Source organism: Aptenodytes patagonicus, chromosome 5, assembly GCF_965638725.1.
Source record: "Aptenodytes patagonicus chromosome 5, bAptPat1.pri.cur, whole genome shotgun sequence".
NCBI lineage: Eukaryota > Metazoa > Chordata > Aves > Sphenisciformes > Spheniscidae > Aptenodytes > Aptenodytes patagonicus.
This window is the reverse complement of record NC_134953.1, coordinates 19,584,267-19,600,930: the sequence shown is the minus strand read 5'-3', so window position 1 is coordinate 19,600,930 and position 16,664 is coordinate 19,584,267. Positions and strand designations below refer to the sequence as shown.

The 16,664-nt window shown below is 41.5% G+C and overlaps 1 protein-coding gene across 1 annotated transcript in view; it reads right to left on the bottom strand.

Annotated features, from left to right (window-relative positions):
- Positions 1-6,681: 6,681 nt before the first annotated feature.
- CFAP58 (cilia and flagella associated protein 58) overlaps positions 6,682-16,664 on the bottom strand; it is a 58,550-nt gene continuing 48,567 nt past the window's right edge. The window contains exons 16-18 of the mRNA XM_076338117.1: positions 12,754-12,873; positions 11,094-11,227; positions 6,682-6,832 (exon numbers count right to left, since the gene is read on the bottom strand). Coding sequence (XP_076194232.1) covers positions 6,712-6,832; positions 11,094-11,227; positions 12,754-12,873 — 375 coding nt within the window. The 3' untranslated portion in view covers positions 6,682-6,711. The remainder of the gene's footprint in view (positions 6,833-11,093; positions 11,228-12,753; positions 12,874-16,664) is intronic.

Below are 16,664 nucleotides of genomic sequence, written 5' to 3'. Positions count from 1 at the left end.
CCTGCCATTCAGCCATGCCACGTGCCTCTGCACACCCTTCATCAAACGGGGCTGCAAAGAGGCACAGTTTTTGCGGAGCAAAACCAAGAAATTCTGAGGATGTTCACGAATTTGCGAGTTACCACCCTTCAGGTGAGATGCGGTAACTGGGCATGTGTTTGCTCATAGACTGCCCTGATTGCAAAGTAAAACAGGCTTATTTAAGCTGCTGCTTCTGGCACCTTTTCATTTGAAGTGACAAAGACGGTTTAAGCAAACAGATTTTACTCTCCAGTTGGGGCCAGCTAAGAACGTACCTGTGGTCGATTCCTGCAGCTCAGCTGCCACAGGGTAGCTTCTGGCATGATCACTTGTGATCACACAAATGTCAAAGCAGTCCTAGAAAATTGTGCTTTCCCACAGGAGCTGGGCACAGCACTTGAAATTCTATTTTTTTTAATATATTTTAGTTTTCAAACAAAACACGTGTTTTTCCTCCATAAACAAAACGTGTGTTTCCCCCAGAAATACTCTGTGCTTATGATAAAATTGCAGGGTGTTCCTGGGGAGGGGAGACAGGAGCACATGTTGACCAGTTTCTTTATATTTTCTGTAGGGAAGAATGGTTAATTACCTGCATTCCAGTGCTGATCCCAAATACACCACTCCCTTACTACTTTTGCTTTTATCACCCTACAGCTCTCAGTGAGGCTGAGCTATCAGTGTGTTTTGCCACTATACAAACATACCTTGTTTCTACAGGACCACTTGGAAAATTAAGAGGGATCAACAAAAGTTGCAAATACACACTTCATTTGAAGTGCATTCAAACCCCGTGTAGAGATTCTCATTCCAGATTAAAATGGCTTTAAATTACTGCTTAGTATTCTGCCAAGAAAGAGCCCTGAGAAATGGTTCTTGCTGTGAAGAACTGTGAAGTTTAAATAGTCAAGACTGGCTGAAAGCATAGTTGTTATATCCACTTCACACCTGGGCAGATTAAAGTGCCCACCATGAGAAAGGGAGGCTCCTGGAGCCTTGGAGGGAAAGTCAGATCTGCCAAGATCCAGCCTGCAAAAATAGCATCCTTCAAAACAACCTTTGCACCCGTTTTTCTCTCTGGGTGTTAGGTAAGCTGAAGAGAAAAAAAAAAAAAAAAAAAAAAAAAAAGAGAGAGAAAATACTGACAATTTCTGCAAAATAACAAAGAATAGTAAAAATAAAGAAAATGGCTGGTCTGGGATTCACAGAAAGGGAGCAAGACTGCCCTTAAAGCCAGCATAGGATGTGCAACCAGGAAATTCACCCTTAGGAGAAAGCTCTGACCAGCCATGACAAGGTCAGCCTGGAGGATGGAGTACCTCCTTGAAAGCTGTAAGACAAGAAGGATCCCAAACAGAAAATCCACAGATACACCCTGGTTAAGAAACAGTTCCACAATTTGCCCATGACTTACAGATTTGGGTTCATCGTTGCCCTCTCAGAGGAGGCACTGCAGGAGAGATGAGCACGACACAAGCCAGCAAGGCAGCAGAGAAACTAGGAGCCCCAGCAGCAAGTAGAGCAAGGGCTATTGGATGCACAAAGGCACTGACAATACCAATTCATCTTGAAAACCAGGTTAAAACCATCTCTGTGGAAGTGCCTCCCCATACTGCCGAAGCCTTGGCCAACAGCAGCCAACCTGCAGAAGGCCAGTGCTGATGCTGTGCCTGCCAGCCCTGTGATTAGATGCAACAGCTTAAGAAACATGCTGCTTCTAGCCAAGGTAAAGAACAAGAGCAAAGCTTACCTTCACCTCTGTTTCAGAGCAGTCTGCAGAGTTTAGCACTTGGTTCCATCCCCTCCTTCAATAACACTCTCTTCACCTTGAAAGTCAATGCTTCTTCCCCTCCTGGTCATCCTGCCCGTGGCCCCAGTTAAGGCTCAGTGGGACACCCACCTCCTGAGCTGCATCGTGAAATGGCCGCAGTATAGCTCCTACCCTGGGGCTGGCCTCTTTATGACAGTTGTTCAATATTTGAAGACTCATACTCAGCCTCTTCACATCACGGTGAAGCAAGGGCAAGACTGCAGCTTCACCTCCAAGCTGCCTTGCTCCTGCGGCTGCCTGCACAGACCCAGTTGCTGAAGGCAGAGCAGGCCCTGAGAGAAAGCTCAGCACCCTGTGCTCCCCAGCAGGGAGGTAGCAAAGGGCAGGGTGAATCTCAGCAGATTTAGAGCCTGTTCCAGCCCCAGAGCTGCACTCCCACAGCCTTACTAATACTGACTTGTCTGGGTGGCTCTACGCGTCTGTGATGAGGTATATAAACCCACTGAGGTCAGCAGAGGGATTAAAAAGTACATGGGTTCAATAAACCTACATAGGTACTCCAATTCAGGGAGAAAGCAAGCTGAAGGGTAAGGCTGAGCAGAGGAGCAGGCAGCTGCTTTGACCTCAGCCACATGCAGCACATCCTATGGATCCTGCCCTGCTCCCTCACACCCGTGTGTGCCACAGGCACAGCTTCACCTCCCCCTTGGAAAATGAGGCTCCTCAAGCAAGCCCATGGGATGAGATCCTGACATCTTTCTGTAGGCTGAAACAGCATAATAGCTGATCTGTGTGGGGCCGCTTAAAAAGCACCCAAGTAGGGAACAGAAAGAGCATCAAAATCAAGTTCCTGCTTTTAGAAACACACTAAAAATACACTCTGCTAGAGGAGATGGCACAACAGCTAAACCACCTGCTAGGAAAAGAATACTCAATTGCTAAAGTGCCTAAATACAAATGTACATGATTTAGAGACTCTAATTTGGGTAAAGATAGTTGGGATGGGCCAACTTTCAGGAAGAGTCATTAATGCTTCAGAGATGGCAGACACTGGTTTTGCTGCCTGCCTTCTCTTTTTGACTCTCCTGCTAACTTTACCCTCTGGTAACCTCACATGGGGGATGGGAAATAAATCAAGGATTTATTTCTCCCTGCTCTTTTTTGCAACTTATTTAGGGCACAACAGTTTCACCCTAACAGAAGGATGTGAAACAGCAGCCTGAGACCTGGCACTGTGGACTCACACAGTTACTGGCAACCCACCTGTGGACAGTGCTCTGGGACGCGCAGCTGAGCACATCCATAGCGGCTCCTCATCTGCGGGAGCTGGGAGGGAAACCTTTCCTCTTGTTCACCTGGGCTTTCAACACCCAGAGCCCCCCTTCCTGTACAATCCATTCCTCTCCGTCCTGTGGCAGCTGACTCTTTGAAAGTACTTACAAAATGGCACTACAGCTGTTCTTATCTCCTGCTGTCAGGGTGCAGCAAAAGCCAGCCGCTCCCTAAAGGACAGGAGACCACAAGAAACTCACCCGCAGGGCTGAGCTTGTTGAACAGAGCCCCTGGGCCCAGGGGAGCTGATCAGGGCTGTTAAGGCCCATTAGTGCCCCAGGGCCCAGAACCTGCTGCTCCACTCACAGCAAAGCCTCTGCTCTGTGGTGCTGGTAAAAGCTCCCATCTGTGGGTGCCAAGTACTCGCCCTTTCCTTCTGCCTCCCCAGCCTGCCCTGGAGTTTGTAGCTCTTAGCACAACAAAGCCTGAGCTGTGACCCGTTTTTCACTGCTGTTGGCTCAAAGGGTTTCCAGATTTACAGCAGCAGAACGTGTTACTGGGTGTGTGGTATGTGCTCCTGTTGCTCTGAATTCACAAAGCAAGTGTAAATTAAGGACTGAATTCTTGTGCCATGTTAGCTTGTGCCTAAGCTAGCTGACAGGTGATCCCTGAAGGGTCATGCTCCTGCCTTTGAACTTGATAGTTCAGTGTACAGTGTCTTGTTTGTGTCCTGCTTGTACAATACACTGAATACAGACCTGCCAGACAAGATCAGAGCTTAAGTTAGATGGAAAGTTACTTAAAATATTATCTACATATTGCAAGAGCTCTGAAAATTAACAATATTACATACTTTGCTCACTGAAAAAGACTCCAGGATAGATTTACTGTGCAAGCTACTACAGCTCCAATCCGAACCAATTAAAGTGAAGAAAGATTTCTTCTAACTTAAGTGCCATGGATCATAGCCCTTCGCCTCCATCTTTTCACATATCTTTACAGGAACAAGAAGTTAAAGATATGCTTACTAGCTCTAGACTTACTTCTTGCACAGACTGGAATTCAATTAACATTATTCTGCAACAAAACTTGAAGCACTTCAGAGCTGCTGCTCACAATGCAGAAGCGACTGAACAAATGATACTCTCATTAACGCTCTGCCTTTCCCTGCTGTGCAAGCCACATCCTTGAACACTAAAAGCACCTCAGCATCAGCTGGGTTCACAGGCATCCAGAGCGATTTTTCAAGCTCCCTGACTTTTATAGACTGGGGGAAGGGATTTGGTGTGCTTTAATCCATTCTATTATATGAACTCAGAAATGGTTTTGACTCTCTGGCGCTATAAATTAAGCTGGCTGCTGTTATTCTATTCCTGATTATGCTGAAAGTTACTGGCAATAATTTGATGACTATATTTTCTTGCCCTTCTTTTTTTCTTCTTTTCCAAATTAACCTGTGAATTTAGTTTCCCTGGTAGTAAGTAAATAATGCAATAAAACTGGAGATAGTAGTCAACACATTCACATCTGGATGCCCGAAACTGTGGATGAACACAGTAAAAGCTCCTGTACTTTGTAGGTGGAATTTCCTGCACTCACTTCCCAGCCCTTTTGACTGGAAGAACATGTTGTACGAGAAAATCACAACTTTTTGCACTCCTCTATGGTTTTCTAATCTAGAAGACTAATCACTTTTTAGACATAAGTTAATTCACCTTTGCAATTCATTAGACAAAAACCATCCCACCCATTTTAAGAGACTGGAAAACTCGGGTCAAGGATCATTTAGGGATGGAGCTTCTTACCCTAAAAATAGCCCACTCTGTGCAATGCAAGCTACCATTAAGTACATCTAAAGATGGAAAAGAATCTGTTTTATTAGTGTATTCATAAAAATATATGCAATTAGGGAACAGATTCCATCTGCTTGGGCTCCCCTTCCTTTGCTCTGACCACTGTAACACCTTGTCTCCTAAACCCTGGTAACAAACAGAGGGAAAGATGTACACAGACTTGGATCACCTCCGGATAAGTTAGGGGGTACGCTGTACAGTTCAGAGTGTAACAAATAAGTTGGTTCTCTACAGTGTAATGGTATTCTGGGAGTCTAATTGTGCCTCTCTCATTCATGTGAATTAATAAATGTGACTTTGATGATTTATTTCAGTACAAATTACTTCCCACTATCAGTAAGCACAGCAGAGTCCAGCTCCAGGCTGGATGCTCAGGACCTTAATGCTGGCTTTTAAAAGCTTCGGTAAAACCTACTTGGGATCCCATCAAACACAAGTGCCCATGTCAGTTATTCTCAATTATTCTAACTATAAGGACATGTCAGGTACACAAAAGACATGATTCAGACAGCATGGCTGCCCTAAAATGATAACTTTAGCATAATGCACTTGACAGTGAAAAAGCAATAATAGCTGTTTTGGGAACAAAAGAAAAATACAATGGATCTGATGACTAAGTGTTCTGGTCCCCAATGTAAAAGCAAAGTAGATCCCTGTCGTATTTAACTTGATTCCTTTGAATTAAACACTTCCATTAAAAGTTTCCCACAGTAGCTTTAATATTTAATTATGTATTCCACCAAAGGAAAGAACAAAATCTTTGCAAAGGGTTTTTTTGTGCATGTGAAATATTTATCAGCATATCTCTTTGGACAAGTATTTTTATCCCCCAGGCTGGGAGAAAGTTTCCATGTACAAATCAGTTTCAAAACATTTTATTTTACAGCTTGAAAGTTTTCTATACTTCAGCACCTCATGCCGTGACTTTGTTATTTCACTTGTTAATGAATGGTAATTAAATCTCTTTTGGCTGAAAAGGTTGGAGGGCTCCTGCTGTATTACAAAAACAATTTCTGCAAGTTACAAAAATGCCCAAGTGTCTAGAAATTAAAGAGTAAAGTTTGCCATGTTTTGAGTCCAAGTTTGAATCACTTGGAAGGACTTATGTGGGAGAACAGCATGTCCCAGTCAGTGTGTACAGTCTCCCCAGTTGAACAGACATAATTATGTCATTTTGTGTCTACCAGAGTAAACAAAATCGCATTCTTAATAATGTACATTGTGGCCACAAACTTCCTTGATCTCACTTACAACTGTAGCAAACACTGCATAAACCCTATTATATACTACCTGCACAAAGAACTGCTACATGTGTACATCTAAGGAAAGACTTGTTAATTTTGCATTTGCTCAGTAGGGCTTGAAACATCAGCCTATTAATTTTTCTTCTTTTCTGTTTTCTCATTTCTTTCAGGTGCTTTGAGTCAGAAGATAAATGGAGTGAGTGCTTACAACAGAGGTAGATAAAGGGAAAATAACTACATATTAAGGCATTTTGTGGTGTTACAGTGCTAAATAGAGACACAGTATTGAAGAAGAAGTATCTGCATGGTCTCCACTATTCAGTTACACCAGCGCAGGCTTCTGCTGGCATCATATGGGCAGATTTGGTCCAGTTTGTAAACCAAAACTATGTTAATTCTACTATAAAATGTCTTTTCCTGAAGGCAATACAGTGATTTCAGAGGGAAAGTTGATTCTGAATTTCTTTTAAGATTACAGTTTCTCAAACAACCTAGCACAAACAGTTTAGCAAGAAACTGGGAACAGGAATGTGATGAGATGAGTCCATTCCTAAGCTGTAACTTTGGGAAGGAGTCTGCTGAGAGCAAAGCCCCCTCCGATGAAGCGAGGAACATCAGACCTGGGGCGTGGAAACTGAGGCTCCGTGTCAGTCAAGGATCGCTCCTTCTCCCTTTAAATAGAAACAAAGGAAAGGAAAATACATATTTCATTCTGCAGCCCAGTGATGTTTACAAACTAAGGAAATATGTGTCCTCCGAAGCTTCTTTGATGCAACGATGTACCAAGAGATCATTAAAAAATTGTTGATTAAAGCCTGTTAGGCTAAACCGCCCAGACTAGGTGTCTGTTTGGATCTAATTACAAGCCTACTGATGGGTTTTGGAATTATTAAAAATTAGAAATAAATGAGCTCTCTTCGTGCTACTCCCCAAAATGGTCAGAGCACCTCATTAGAGCAAGTTTGTGCGTGAGCTCCGTGACTTCAGATTTCTAATCACCATCCCATTCTAGCAAGTATATGCCCGTTTTCAAACAAACAGCTACATTCATCAAAGGCGAAATGGGGAGATATTTTTGCTTTGTTGAATTTTAATGAATAAATAGTGCTCTCTGTCTTCACATTTTAACAAAATTCTAGTGATAATTACCCTGCCTGTGACATTTGCAGAAACTAAGAGTGTGCTGTGGGTGCACTGACAGCCCCAGGAAATTGCTCCGCCTGAGGATCCAGGAGGGCTTGAATTTGATGGCCTTAAGAGGAGGGAACAGGGGTTAGCTGGTTCCACTCTTATGAGGTTGGGGAGGTAAGCACAGCAGAACAAATACGAAGGGCAGTATTTCAAACTCTCTGTGATATACCTGGAGGTTTCAGAGAAAGGTCCTGAGATATTTAAAATTAACCAAGTGGAGCTTTATGAAGTACTAGTTTATCATAACAGCAGAGGTCTCAAGGCTTTACAAAGAAGGTCAGTGCCATTACTTTTATTTTACAGTCATTGAGACTGAGACACAAACATGAGTGCAACCACACTTTTGCAAAATCTAGCCTTGTCATATTAGTACTCTTTCTCAGTCCCCACTAAGGGAAAAGAAAACACTTCCTTCCTGAAATTAATACTTTTCTTTTTGTCCCTAAATAACTGTGTTGGGGAGGAGGAAGTTCAGAGAAACCCTGTAGGATGACTAGTTATGCTTCCTTTTCCAAATTTAATCCATATGGATGTGGGACAATAGGCAAAAGATGGCATAGATGAACTTAGCCATGAAAACCATTTATAACTGGTTTTAATTGTATCAATGTAGCACTAATGGATGTGCCAGCTGACAGCACTAAAAACTAACGTTATATTTAGATGGCTCATCCTATCTCACTATTGGGCTTCCAACTTTGGGGAGAGAAAATGATCCCGAGTCCATGCTCATTCTTTCTTCATGCTCCCATGGAGACAGCCAACAGATGTGCTCATCAGTATGGAAAATTCTATGCAGCCGAATACTGTAATATATTATGCAGAATTAATGTGCAAGCAGCCACGTGCAAAAGCTCCCAGTTACTACTGACATCCCTCAGTGCAGTTATTCACATATATAGGACTACAGGATCAGGTCTCTGGTGTGCATTTAAGCTTCGTATTTTCTCACCGATCCTTATCAAGAACAAACTGGTACCCTGGTGCTAGAAGCAACTAGGAAAAGTAGTGAAGCAGAAAGGGTGCAAGAAGCAGAAGGAGAGAATGGGAAGAGTGAGAAAAAGAAAGCCTAAGACATCTGGGAAGAACAACATTCAGAATCAGAGAGCAGAAAAAGAGGATTTCAAATTCACAACCAAAATCTTAAACATTGGACTTTCAGCTTGAACACAAAACAAAGCTAAATTCCTGTTGTCACTCATTATATTCCTTCAGCACCCCATAGAAAGCTGCTTTATTTCAGTATCAAGACTTTAAATCACAAACCAGAACTGTCTTGTGCAAATCAATAAAAGCTTTAGATGATACCTTTGTGTGAGATTATCCGAGAGTATTAATTCTCTTTCATACCAGGGTAGTCAATAATGCTATTAATGCTATTGTCCTGACAGGATCCTCTTTTTATTAGCAAAACCAGCCACATTTATTTCAGACATGATGTTAACATTAGCCAGCATGATAGAGATCAAGTCAGTGGTTTTGTGTCAGCTGGGATTTAGAGCAACCTGAGATTGTATGAATCAAATGGCCCTGGCTCTTTGGCTAGCATCTATACACCAGGCAGTGCCTGTTCAGCCCAGTCTGAGGCAGGAACGATGTGGAATGGCTGTATGTCAGGGGTGAAGGACTCTTTGGGGAAGGATCTGGCTCCACAACAGGCTCTCTCTATTGCAGAAAGCAAAAGACATGTCACGCACAATTGGCAATTTGGAGAAGGAAGGCTGCACAACAGGGTTGTTTCCTTTGCGCTGCTGCTGGGCAACACAAAGCACAATCTAGAAACTACAGAAGCTGCAGTTATCCGGGACTGATATGCCCAGCTATGCCTTGGGGTGCGCATATCCTTCAAAGCAGGCTTTGACTGGGGAACAAAATGAGGGACAGAGAAGAGCAAAGCCCAGCACCTGGCCACCTCTCGGCTGTCACAAAGACAAGAGAAGTGCCAGTCAGGGCTGACAGTGCAGCGCTGGTAGCTTCTGAGCCTGAGGTGTGAGCAATGAGACGCTATCATCCTGCAGAAGCACCACTAACAGCATCTGAATGTACTTCCAAACACAGATGTCACAAAAACACCATGCTTATTGGACTACAGCCATGCCTGCCCACAAGAACAACAACCTGACAGGCTGCACTAATGGCACATATCTATCTTGAACCTATGAACAGTGTAATGAGTCTGGCACTGATTGACCTGCAACACAAAATTCCATTCACTGTGTATTATTAACAGACCCAAGTTTCGCCACCATCACCTCGCACAATATTTTTGTTTTACTTTAAAGCAGTTATGTCCCTAACAAGTTGGATTTTTTCAATAGTTATGACAGGAATTAATTCTAGGTATGATATAACAACAAAACATAGGTGAATTTCTTCTCATCTGATGAACAGAAAGAAACATGATGCCAGGGTCCAAAATGGAAACATTAAAACTATTGTGAAGAGGATACTTAGCTGCTGGAAATGGATTATCAGGCATTATGGTAGCCTCACATATTGATCCTAAAGCTTCAGGAAGGCCATTAGCACTGCACAATTTTTGCTAATTCCAAACATTAAGATAACAGTATGCAATTTGCAGATGGACAAAAGTCACTGTTTATCACTGACTATTTTGCTAATTTAGTCATCAAAACTGTTTGCTGGCTGAAATACGATTAAGGAAGAAATAGATACAGGCAGCTTTGAATTATATTCAGCAACGTAGAGAACTGTTGGCTTTGGTGTATGAAGAAGGGACAGGCTGAGGGTGGAAAGGGGTGGAAAGACAAAAGGCATACACAGAAAAACTTGGTAACAGATCATGTCATCTGACTGCAGAAATCTAAGAAACTTCTCTTTAAAAGGAAAGTCCAGTAACTCCATTTTCAGAAGTGACTAATAGTTTTGGTGTCCCAGCTTGGAGATTCATTATCAGAACAGTCTCATCTCTCAGCCTCTGCAAATTAGGTCATGTTAATGGGCCAGAAATTGGGCAACTAAGATCCTAATCATTTTCTTTTAATCAAGAGAAGCAGCTGAATGCTCAGTTGTGGACTGAGAATAGCAGGGAGGTGTCATCGAACTGCTATTGGTTAAGGAGAAACAACTATCTACAGGAAAGTTCTGAGGCTCTACTGTCAAAAGGGTAAGACATCTGACAAAGCCAGACCCTGAGCATTGCTCACTTTCCTCCATCTGGACGTAGGAAGGGAACAAGAAGCGGATGGGGAATGCTCTCCTCTGCAACCGTCAGCAATGATATCTGCCGCCAGAAGGGGATAGTCATCAGTCACAACTACCCCATTTTGGAAACAACAACATTGTTCTTACACCAGGATTACGTAGTTGCCACCTGAAGGAAGGTTGTCCCCCATATAAGATGCTGTTTCATTATAATTATAAATTGTAAAATGTGTTGAGGTCCTCATAATGCTTGAGGATCTCTCATTTAATGTGAAAGACCAGACACTAGTCTGTCCCCTCTGGAGACCATCTCAGTGGTATGAATAATTTAACTGGACTGCAGAACATGTCAGCAACATCTCTGCTGGATGTTCTTGTCCTGGATTTACCATAGATCATGGTAAATCTAGACCAGATTGAAGTAATATGAAGGATAACATTCAGGAAAATTAGGCAACAATATTACACCACCTCAGTCAAATTTGGCCACGTTCTGATCAAAAGACTAAAGCAGGGTCTAAAAAAAATCCAGTTTATGCACAAAGTTGTGTAGACAAAACTGTTATTTTCCCATACTTGGCCTGTTGTTCCTTGCGTTTCTGAGCCAGATATTTCTTTTTCACATTCAGAAGCTCCTTGGCAAGTCTTTCAATTTCATATTTGTATTCTTGGCTCTGTGATTCATACATATTCAATTCCGAGGACAAAACCTAACAAACAAAAGGCAAAAAGCAGAAACAGGAGATGTTAGGTTTACTTACACATAAGTTAGTACTTTTACAAGCACTTTTTCCTTTCACAATTGACTATATAAGACATCACCATTTTCCACCACATCTCATTTTCTATCATGATATTTCATTTGATCACCTGTGCTCACCCAAGGACCATTTACAAAATTAAGGCTATGCCATTTAACCACAATAAAACATGTAAAATATGCCCCAAGCATTATGGGAATGGTATTAATACATACATTAGCTCTTAATGTTCTGGGACACAAATCTGGGTGAAAACCCAAAATGAAGGTCTTAAAAAATAATAAACCAGGGATTTATTTAATAATAATGGGTTTTATTCACAGGGATCCACTTTGTTACATGAAGTAATTAAATCCACACAGGCAAAGTAGTACCAGGCAGTGTAAATATGAACACAATGCTGCTTTCATGAGAATCAGTCAACTTTAAAAAAAGTAGAGGCATGCGTAGTGTGTTTTCCTTCTTTAAGAAGGAGAATAGCTTGACCTGGCACCACAAAATGGCATGCAAGCCAGTACACTACAGCATACTGTGCCTGAAATACACAGTAGCAATTGACTGCATTAAGGACAAATGGGAACCGTATGGAAAACTTCAAATCACATTCAGTTTAGCTAAACTTTGGCTTCTATTTTACATTTTCTACATTGTTTTTCTTCTCCGTGGTAAGCTAAGATTTGCATAACAGCGTCTTTGTTTCCTAAGGGCCCATCTGCTCCTGCATTTTTTTCCTCATGGTTAGTACAGACGTGATTATGATGCAGTGAACAGGAGATGATGACTTCAACAGAGAGAGGAGCTGTAGAAGTAGATGAACTCCTGGGGAGACTGATCTTTCATGCAGGCAAGAACAAGGGAAGATCAGCTTATTCTATCAATGAATCTCTTTTTAATATCATGCTTTCAAAGTTTCCCACAAGATTCCTTCAGAACCAGGAAATCCTCCCTTCTAGTGACAAGGGGTTAGGACAGGTTACTCCTGTCATCCCTATAAAAGTTGCAAGTCTAATATACGTGTAAGCATTGCAAGAGAAATAACAGGAATTTAAGACTGGATTCTCAATATATTCCCACTAGTTTGTTAAAAAGAAAATGAAATGGCTTTGATTTGCTTATTAAAGACCTTAACAGTTCAAGAAAAGGGAAGGAGAATAAGCTTAATGGAAAACTGATGGTGTCCCAGAATGCCCATGCACAAAAAGCATTTACAGCATTGTGCTGCACACTCATATTCTAATAAGACTTTTCCTCTATTTTCATGAAACAAACTAGCATAATGTGAAAAAAAGCTCTTCTAGTGCTATTGGTTCTCCCTTGGGGAGATGCAGTATTAATCTTATTTTCCTGATCTAATATACTAAGGCATTGCACACTGATCATCGAAAATCTTCCTGAAGCCTCGCTCCCCAGATCACTGGTGAAGTCGTTCTGCAATCCTGGCAGTCCCTCAGCCAGAGATAAAGGGCATCTCTTACTTTCAGCTGTTTAGTCTTCTCTCGGAGAGTGTGCCGGTAGACCTGCAACTGTTTTGCAGCTTCAGGCCCAGGCTGCCGGGCTAAGACATGCTTTAATTCCACATACAGTTTCTCCTTTTCCTAGGAAAAAGACAAGAGGAAGAGCTCTTATAAAACTAATATAGTTTTATATTAGCAGCACAACCTGTGATGAAATCAAACTCACTGAAAAATGCAACTCAATCAGGAAGATATTTGCAGAAACAAATCTGCCTGTGTGTCAGTCTTTCCTCACTAGCCATAAGGTATTTAAAGTTGTTGTGATAGCAGTGGGAGAGCTCATTAAGAGAAACATCCAGCTACTTCGAACCGAAAATGAAATACTCTTAAACACTGCCATCAGTGAGCATGCTCTACCACAGAGAACATAAAACAGTCACTGGAAAAGTATCCAGGGGTGGGAAATTAATTACTAGTAACTGTGCTTATTGTGATCTTTCTTCTTATGAGCCACATTGCCTTACATTAAGGATCATAGTTTCACCCAACAGGATGTGAGCAGGCTATAGAAATGTCAGGGAAGGACTGTACAAAAGAATAACTTCTTCTTCCAAAGAAAATCCTGCAAAGCACATGTACACACACATATATATAACTTTTCAGTTTAACTGCAGGGGCACTGGGAAAGAGAAAGAAAGCATACACAGCAACAACTATGACTAGCACAACTACCACCAAGTAATTTCTCTGTCATGTGTCTCCTCTTCCTTCATGTTGGAACAGTATACTTGTGGGAATTAGATATAGCCATGCCCGAACAGAAACCACACACGGACCCACTTACAGCTTTCTGTACTGAAAGGTTGCTTTCTACTGTGTTTTGAGGATGTACTTGGTTTTAGTCTGAGGAATAAAGCACTGAACAAAGCCACCTTCACAGCTTTGCACATTACAATATTTTTAGTATCTACCTTGTCAGACTAAGATTGTTATTATTTAACATTATTTAGCAAGATCCCATCCTTGTCTGGTACCTGGAGAGCTGAAATTAAAAAGGAGGGTTATTTGACTGGAAGTCGGACTAGCAGACAAAAGATTTAGCTGAAGAAGACAAAAATGCCAAGTAGGAGGTAGGATAGGTGATTATTTACACTGGCTTTGACAAAACCCCTTTTTGCTGTCTTTTTTATAAGCTCTGTCTATAACTGTTACCACAGAATTCTTCAGTTGATGTGGGAAACAGTGCCATCACATAACCTAGAATTGCTACATTTGGCCTTGCTCAGTGGTTGAGCCAGGATTTTCAAAAGTGGCTTGTTATTTTGAAGATGTAAAATTCTAGGTGTCCAGTCTTCAAGAGCATAAGGAGTCCAGAGTTTTTAGACCTCAGCATTTTCTGAAAACCATGCACTATAATGGTCACAAGTTGGGACCCAAAAACGGAAGTACTTCAAATCATAAATTACTTTTGCAAGCATTGCCCTTAAACTCTGAATAGTACTGAGGAAGAGTTCCTTATAAATGAAATTGTTCACAGTTTATCTCTGGAAAAATCAAAACCTCCTGAGACTCAAACTGAGGTTTGCATAGTGGCAAAAATTAAATTGAGAATTCACTGTCAGTAGAGAGTTGTTATGTCACTACAAGTGGTTTCCACTACCACGTTTTCTTCCTGAGGAAGCAAGATTTTACTGCAAGTTAAAAACAACAGCAAAAGAAAAATCTGCTTTGTCAAAATCTGGCCGGTCAGTATTAACATTCCACCCCTGAATGTATCACAGATTTGTATTTTGGAAGAGTGTAACGGTAATTTGGATAAATATGGAGCAGTTGATGGATTGAAGGTCTTATGTGCAATTGTTTTCCAATTTATTTCCCTCCTAACCCTCTACAAGGGCCAACCAAGCTCTTCAAACATTGTGCAATGGTGTGTATAATAACCCCATTTAGAGACAAAGCGTGCAATTCTATTATAAGGAGAATCTATCTTATGCAACAGAGACTCGTTAGCTGTCTGATGTATATTGTCTCCATAATCCAACAGAGGCAGAACCAGCTGTCTTATAATGCATATCCTGTCCTTCCTTGCGAAGCGCTGTCCATCTCTTTTACATCTAGTCAATTAATTTGTCACTGGGTTAGAAGCACCATATGTCAGCAAAAAGTTAAAAGAAAATCCTGGATACTTCTTTCCTCATCAGCAAAACTTCACAGGTTGGCATTTCTATAATTTCTGACGTTTTACCCCAGGATGCAAAAAAAACCCAAACTATTAATTTCAATTAATTTTAAAACAGCCAGAGTAAATCTAAGTACACAAGTACACAAGGTACATGTGATACTACCACCAAAAATGCATTGCTTACAGCAGGTATTTTTATCTCTACACATAAGAAATCAGGAATGCCAAGGAAAAAAAAAATCAGTACAAAATAATAAAGAAAAATTTTGGCTTCTGCAATACTCTAGCTATATTCAAAGGACAGACAAGCTGTGCAATGTGTATTACATTGCATTACATTACATCTTATAAACAGACAGCTATCAGCAGCTATCTACAGCATAGAACATGTAGAAAGACCTATAGGGTTGTCTGATGTGTGAGTTGTATTCAAAGTAGCTTTCAGTTGTAGTGTATAAATTAATACCTCCAGAAGATGGATCTATGTTCCTTTTTTGTTTTGGAAACAAGTAAAATGCACGTGCATTCCTTAAAATGTCTGAGAACCCAATGGGGCCAGATGGAGAGAAGGTATCCTGACACTGACAAGAAAATCTAAGTCAGCAATGATGATCAGCGGTGTAGCAGTAATTCAAAAACAAGAGGGTAAGCTGATCTATTTGGTGCCTGTTGGAAGTCAGTTAAAACTATTTTGTCCAAAGTAGAAGTCAGTAAACTCCATTTATTTCTGTTGGTGGCTGCGCAGATGATGTTGGAGAAAAAGCTACCTGAAATCCTATACCCATTGGGCAGGAATAAGTCAATCCATCATAGCATGTGTAAGATGGGTCTCTTTGGCTTGTCCCATACTGCCTGCCCTCACACTCCCCTCCATCCTAATGCCAGGCTGCAATCACAACATACATCTTGCCAGAGTTATGTGTTCTTGAGATGAAAAGAACTTAAAGTCACAAACACGCTGCGAGGCACTACTCTTCTTGAGGAGGTGAAGGAAGATCCAGCAGATCTCTCTGTAACTCCATGCTGTTAAGCCTTCACCGGTAAGAGTAATGTACATGTCTTCAGATCAGATCTAGGCCAGTACCAAAGCTTTTTATGTGATCCTTTCCATGTCAAAATTCCCATGGAATTCAGCAGGTGTTTGACTGTAGGACTGAGCCCATAACATCAACCAGCTTCATTGGTTTATGGCATAAACTAAGCCAAGCCGATGGTGGAGAGATGAGGGCACATTCATTTTGTGTATGTAGGGCACACTGGGAGACTCAGATTGAGGGTTACAGTCAAATTTCAGGCATTCCAAAGAGAATTTCAGCGCCTCTGTGAATACTTGCTGTAAAAATGGTGTAAATAAAACTCCACATTATTTTTAGTCCTTCCTGTCTTAGATTTGTTTTCCAGGGGAGCTCCGAGGAGCCCACAGATCTGCCTTTAGACTCGGCCATGACAAGTTTCTGCATCCCTAAGTCCCTCGCCTATTAATTTGGGGGGGGGAGGGCAGGGATTGTTGCTTTCCCCTAAATTTAACTACCTGCTGTCTCAGCCAGAATCTGGAGTTCTCCTGGCCTGCTTGCTCTACAGCAAATTGAAAAAAAAATTTTCTTCTGCAGAGGATTGGCGGGTGTTTAGCAAATTTCAATTGATTCTTCAGGACTCGGTGGTCATGAGTTTGCTCAGTCTACAGCAAGAAGAATCACTTTTGCCAGCACAATCCTACTTCAAAAGAAGCTATTGCTGCTGACCAGCACAG